Raw genomic sequence first — 6,000 nt, forward strand, 5'->3', positions numbered from 1 at the left:
GACAAATATGTTCAGTGCTCGAGATTCAGCTGGGTCTCGGAAACAGCACCAGGAATTCTCAACCTGCATTTTTAAATGACCCGGAGGTGCATGAATTCCACATTTGTCAAGCATTTGCTAACAAAACCGTAGTCTTGTTAATAAATTAAAGGGCGAATTAATACAGTTTGCTTTTTAGGCTCTTAGGGATACAGTCACTTTTAGGAAATTAGAGATCTAAAAAGTCACACATTTCCAAATCTAGTAAGTTAGAATATGCTGAGTCATATGTAAAATGTTCTTCACACTACAAATGCATTTTCCAGTTTATCTTTTAATGACAGCTGTTAATGCTTTCAGGATATTTGTTTGCAAATAATTAACCCCCAATAGAGAAAATGAACAATACATCCATTCTCATAAATGAACGGAATTTTCAATGTCATCATAAAAGGCATTCGGGACACGAGGTTTCATTTTTCTTTAAATTATATACCTTCATTTTTCAGGAACAAGACTCGTGCATATTACAAGCTATACTTGGGCCTTCAGCTTTAGCGTCTGTAATGACAGACCTCGTGCCATAGCTGCTTCTGAGCCTGAATCCCATATATCAAGTTATAAAAACCCTTTTCACAAGAATGCCAAATTATGTCATTTCTTTCCCTAAGAGTGTTATGCCAATTTATTGTCAAGGCATTTATTATCAGGCTTCCCTTTGATCCAGTCTGCTGTACGAAGTCCCACAGAATTAAAGGGCCTTTGATTTCACGGAGCCGCATCCAAAGTGTCACTGGAGACATTTCCCCCAAAAGCCATCAGAGGAAGCCAGTAGCTCCAAGGTCACCCAGTTTTGTGAAACCGCTGGGACCAAGTCCAGGGCCCCGTCACTTTTTCCCTGTTGCCCCTGCCTTCCTCCTCGAGCCCTGTGCTGCCCAAGCACCTCCCGTCACGCGTGGGACTCGGTCCAGCACCCTTCACCCCTGGCGTGCACTGTCGTCTTGGCTGTAGCTGCTCTTTCTGGTGTGGGCTCTGGGAGAATCTTGTTACCTCTCTCTGTCTGCTTCAAGTGCGCCACTGAGGAGCCCAGTTCACGTGCCAGCCCATTAGAGGTGAGAAGGCTCCCACCTGCCTTTGCGGCAAGCTCTGACGAGGGGTCTTGACACCCTCACCCAGGCGCGGGGACGTTTCCGTCCCTGAGCCCTGAACGGCCCTCCCTGTGCGCACAGGCGCACTCGGCACCTGCTCCCCGAACGAGGACACCGACTAACCGCCCTGTGTTTCTTTGCAGGTGACCTCATCCACTTGCCTCCATACCTTAGAATGGACTTTTTGTTGAACCGAAGCGGTCCGGGCACCAGCAGGGACCTGAGTGTAGGGCAGGCGTGCTTGGAGCCCCAGAAAAGCCGGACCCTGAAGCGCCCCACGGTCCTCGAGCCCATCCCCATGGAAGCCTCCTCTTCCACGTCCTCCACCCGAGAGGGACAGCAGTGGCAGCAGGGGGCCGTGGCCACATTACCTCAGCGAGAAGGGGCGGAGCTGGGACAGGCGGCTAAAATGAGCAGCTCCCAAGAATCGCTGCTCGACTCCCGGGGCCATTTGAAAGGAAACAACCCGTACGCAAAATCGTACACCCTGGTATAACAGACAGCGTGACTGGACGGCGGTTGTAAATACGGTTTAAAACAATTCAATCAAAGCTACCTTTTTTTTACGGAATTCCAATATTTATAATTAAAGAAAATTGCCAAAATATATTAAAAAAAAAAAAGAGAAACTACTGAAACCACAGACAGTGCAAAGACTCTCCTGCTTTTTTTCTGTCTGAGTGTGAGCTCCATCCGCCTGGGCATCTGATTTTTTGGGAAAGAAGTCCAGTTTTATGATCTTCACAGGCTACTGCATTTTTACTGATTTTCTACACAGTGCATGGGGGACTAATGAAACCTTCTGACCGGAAGTTCTGTCACACGCGAGTCAAGAAAGAAAATAGGAAAACAACGACGCTCTTTGTGAATTTACAGGGAATGTTGATCCGTGGGCAAGGGGAAACTTTAGTCACATTTGCACACCTTTCTTTCCCATTAGAAACTGGGTCCCCAATCTGACCTGCTTCTGTTGTTAATTAGGATGAGTGCCGTCAGTGAAGGGGAGGGGGGAATCGGTTTGGTTTCCTTTTTTGTTTATTTTTTAATTTAAAGAGACACTCTTTGCATTTTGTCTAAGCGAAATAAAGAAGAAAAGGTCGTCTGCCTTTATTTTGATGTCTACTTCTCTCGTCTCCTCCTGATTGCTGGGTCCTCCTTCCCACAGATGCTGGTGTGTGTGAGCACCAGGGCTGACCCCAGGACCCAATTTGGTAAACCAGAGAGGATACCTACACTCCAAACTGCTTGGGAATTTCTGGGAAAAGTGCAGAAGATGCAGCTGGTCTGTTGTATGAGGGGCTGGCCAGGTATTCTAAGCCCGCCAGGTGCCATGCTCTTTGCCTGCTGGCCTTCTATCTAGACCAGAGGTTGGCAAACTATGGCCTGTGAGCCAAACCCAGCTCACTGCAGTGTTTATAAATAAAGTCTTATTAGAACACTGTGTTTTGTCTGTCTCGTGCCATGGTGATGCATTGAGTAACTAGTTGCAGCAGAGATGGCATGACCCGCAAGGCTAGAAATGTTCACCAGCTAGCCCACTACAGAAAAAGTTTGCCAACCACTGTTCCAGAGCCTGGTTTAACCCCATCTTGCAGAAGAAAGGAAGGGAGGACCAAGAGTCATCCATGTGACCCACCCCCAAGACCCGTCCTGTTGCTCTGTGACTGATATCTCAATTTGCAGTCGACCACCATGGTAATTGTTGCCTCTGATTCACTCCCACGTACCCAGGGGGAAACCAGTCAATAGTAAGTGGTGTTCCTCTGAGATCTAACTAATCTTCCTCCCTCTCATTTACCATGGGGCTCATCCTAACAGAGAACTTCCTCGTAAACAGCGTGAACCGCATTCTTCATTTATGACCCTTGCACAGTGTGCTTTAGAAAGAGGATGTAATCCTCCCAAACAACCATTCCAGACTCTCTTCCCTAAAAGGGAGAAAGAGCCAGGACTCCATGTCGGAGGTTTGGCTTGGGACAGAAAACGTGACCAAATGCCCATGGCTGCTCAGCCACCCAGGGAATGGGCTGCACACGTACCCTCCTCTCCTTTCATGTTTTGTTTATTTCCCAGGCAGGCCCATGTGCCTGCTTAAATGCAGCGACACTGAGCGCCCGCATCATGGGCCCAGGACCTTGTCAGAACCACCTGCTGCTGCAAACACTAGGTGACCCCACGGATGTGGGGTTTTTTTTTTCCTTGCTACAGTTTCAGAATTTAATCCATGTTGACAGCTGATTATTTGCACCCTCAAAGGCTGCTTTTTTATGCAAAAGATGTAGAATGCTACTTTCTGGGAAAAATTAAAGCTCTGTCTTTCTTCAATCTAAAACTTCTATATTCCCCCAACTTAGAAGTTTACCCCTTTTTTTAAATTTTTCTCTCAAGCTGTGAAACAATAAAAAAATTGACATCGTGTCTGCCTCTGGAGGGGATTGCTTTCAAGAATTCTGCCTTGAAAATGCTCATGCAAATGGATTTGACACGTAAACACAGTGTCAGAAAGTCCACCTCCCTGGCTCTTGGGCAGGGCCCAGCACTCACATCTGTCCACCAAGAGGTCCAGATCTGTGGATCAGAGGGGCACTGCATATTTAAGGGGCCATTCTTGAGAGTAATAGCAATGAAGTCTCCTCTGGACCTCTGACTGTCTCCAGTCTGAATTATATCGTCTCTGAGGGGCCATTGTATCAGCCTAAGGTCTGTAGCCAGATTGCTGCACCCTACTGTAGTGAAACTCAAATAAATTCTTCATTTTCTGCTCAATAACTCGAGGGTCAATAGACGATAGCTATTGGGTCAATGGATGGGGTTCCCCTCTGAGGCATCCCTCTGGCTGGCGGTCTGAAAAACACCCACCTTCTGAAATGAGCGAGGTCCTCATGCATAGCCAATAAGCTCAACGCTCGTCTAGCTACAGGAACCCAAAGGCCTCCAATCAGTTCATGTGTCCACGTGTGCTCACGTCTGCCGTGACTACCCATGGAGAAATGAGGGTGGAGAAGTGGAGGTGGGCAGAGATGGAAGTGAGGTGACACCACCTGGTCACAGGCTAGACTGGACAAGCTCCAACGCCATCATCTTTGGGCTCTTGCTGCCAACCTTGATCCTCTCTTGAGGCACAGAAAACACACCTCTGCTTAAATGGCCCTTAAAATACAGGGTAGGGGGAAAGTGGGTTCCCAGTTGTGAGTAGGTGAAACATAGAGTTTGTTCTTGTGTCATTTTTATTTATCAATTGTTGTATTTTCCATATGGACACCTGCAGACCTACTTTTGCCCTGTAAGCAGGAGACCATCGCTCAGTTAAGGTCCCTCTGGCCTGGGACCTTGGTTCCCCATATGCCAAAAGCTTCATGAGATTTGTAAGGAACTAGACGAGGCCTTCCAGAGCAGATATGGAGGCTGTGAACCTATTTCCAGCGACGGAAAGAGTACAGACAGCTTCCAGGGACTGAACTAGGACTGGGACTCCAGGACTGGCTACTTCCAGTTCATCTGTGCAGGAAGGTCCCGGGGGTGTCCAACCTTTTGGCGTCTCCGGGCCACACTGGAAGAAGAAGAGTTGTCTTGGGCCACACATGAAATACACTGTGACACATAATCACAAAAAATCTCATCATGTTTTAAGTAAATTTATGATTTTGTGTTGGGCCGCACTCACAGCCATCCTGGGCTGCATGTGGCCCACGGGCCGCAGGTCGGACACCTCTGATAGGGGGACTTAACAATATGTCCTTATTCGAGAACTTTTTTTAACGCCATAAAGAGCGTGGCCCAGAGGGTGTCATCAGCTCCCTGCAGGTCACTTGGGCAGACTAAGTGTCAACAATTTAATACCCAGAGTTCCTGAGCCCCACGTGACTTCTCCACCCCGCGGCCCCAAGCTGATCCGTCCACCACAGAGCCAGAGGGATGAGACTGGGGTGGAGGAAAGGTTTCTGCAGCTTTTAGAAACCCAGCTTGCAACCTCCAACAAGGTCTCCAGTCAAGGAGTCTTCAGGCCTGGGGAAAGCTGGGTTTGTTCGCTCTTGTGCGCGCGTGTGTGTGTTTCAGGCTCTTGAGTAGCCTAAGGAGCGTCCGAGCCAGATGAGCCTGATCTGGGAGAGAAATGATCGGTGAGGGCAGGATCCTGGCCGAGCCCCTCATCCTGGTGAGTTCCGGCCAAACACTGGGTGGACTTCAGGGTGCGTTGGGGCACTCAGGTGTCCCTCCCTACTCCATGGGGGGGGTAGGGAATGACCATTAAGGGACTATCCTTCATTGTCTTTAACAGGTGTGTGCATCCTCTGAGCGGGGCCGTAGACAGACACATCATGTCATGCGCTGTCTCTTCAAGGGTGTTTTCAGGACAGAGCCCATAGCCCCGGAACATGGCGGCCTGCCTCTCTGCTGGGCAAAGGCAAATGTGGTGGCTGCCCAGGGTGATAAACACCAGGTCTCCCTCTGATGCCAAGGTTGGCAGGTGTGCCAGCAGCCCCTCTTAAAATGTGTGGGGTTTCCTGGCCCTAGACCTGGACACCCCAACCCTCACCTTCCCTGTCTGTCTGGGTGGTCTCGGGCAGGCCCCGCCCCCTCTTGGATCTTCACTCCAATGGGATCTCGGGGAGGCCCTCCCTGGACACCCTAGTTAATGCCACATTCTACCCCTCTGGACATTCCCACCGCCCCCCATGTCTTCTCTGGCTCTCAGTCCCCACCCTGGTCATCTCTAGTTCACTGTACAGTTAACTGTTCATTCTCTGTCTTCTGCCACTAGAATGTCAGCTCCACGAGGATGGAATTCTTTGTTCTGTTCACTTGTGTCCCCCGTTCCTAGAACAGCACTTGGCCCATGGCAGACACTCTCTAAATACTGGTTGAGTTGGAGAAA

At 49.2% G+C, this 6,000-nt stretch overlaps 1 protein-coding gene across 1 annotated transcript in view; it reads left to right on the forward strand.

Annotated features, from left to right (window-relative positions):
* The window catches only part of DSCAM (DS cell adhesion molecule), a 542,830-nt gene extending 540,616 nt beyond the window's left edge, over positions 1 to 2,214 (forward strand). Inside the window, exon 34 of the mRNA XM_045852387.1 lies at positions 1,271 to 2,214. Within this exon, the coding sequence (XP_045708343.1) occupies positions 1,271 to 1,623 (353 nt within the window). The 3' untranslated portion in view covers positions 1,624 to 2,214. The remainder of the gene's footprint in view (positions 1 to 1,270) is intronic.
* Positions 2,215 to 6,000: the final 3,786 nt, after the last annotated feature.

The sequence above is a fragment of the Phyllostomus hastatus genome, unplaced genomic scaffold (genome assembly GCF_019186645.2).
Source record: "Phyllostomus hastatus isolate PE091 unplaced genomic scaffold, TTU_PhHast_1.1 phas_contig_948, whole genome shotgun sequence".
In the NCBI taxonomy this organism is placed as follows: domain Eukaryota; kingdom Metazoa; phylum Chordata; class Mammalia; order Chiroptera; family Phyllostomidae; genus Phyllostomus; species Phyllostomus hastatus.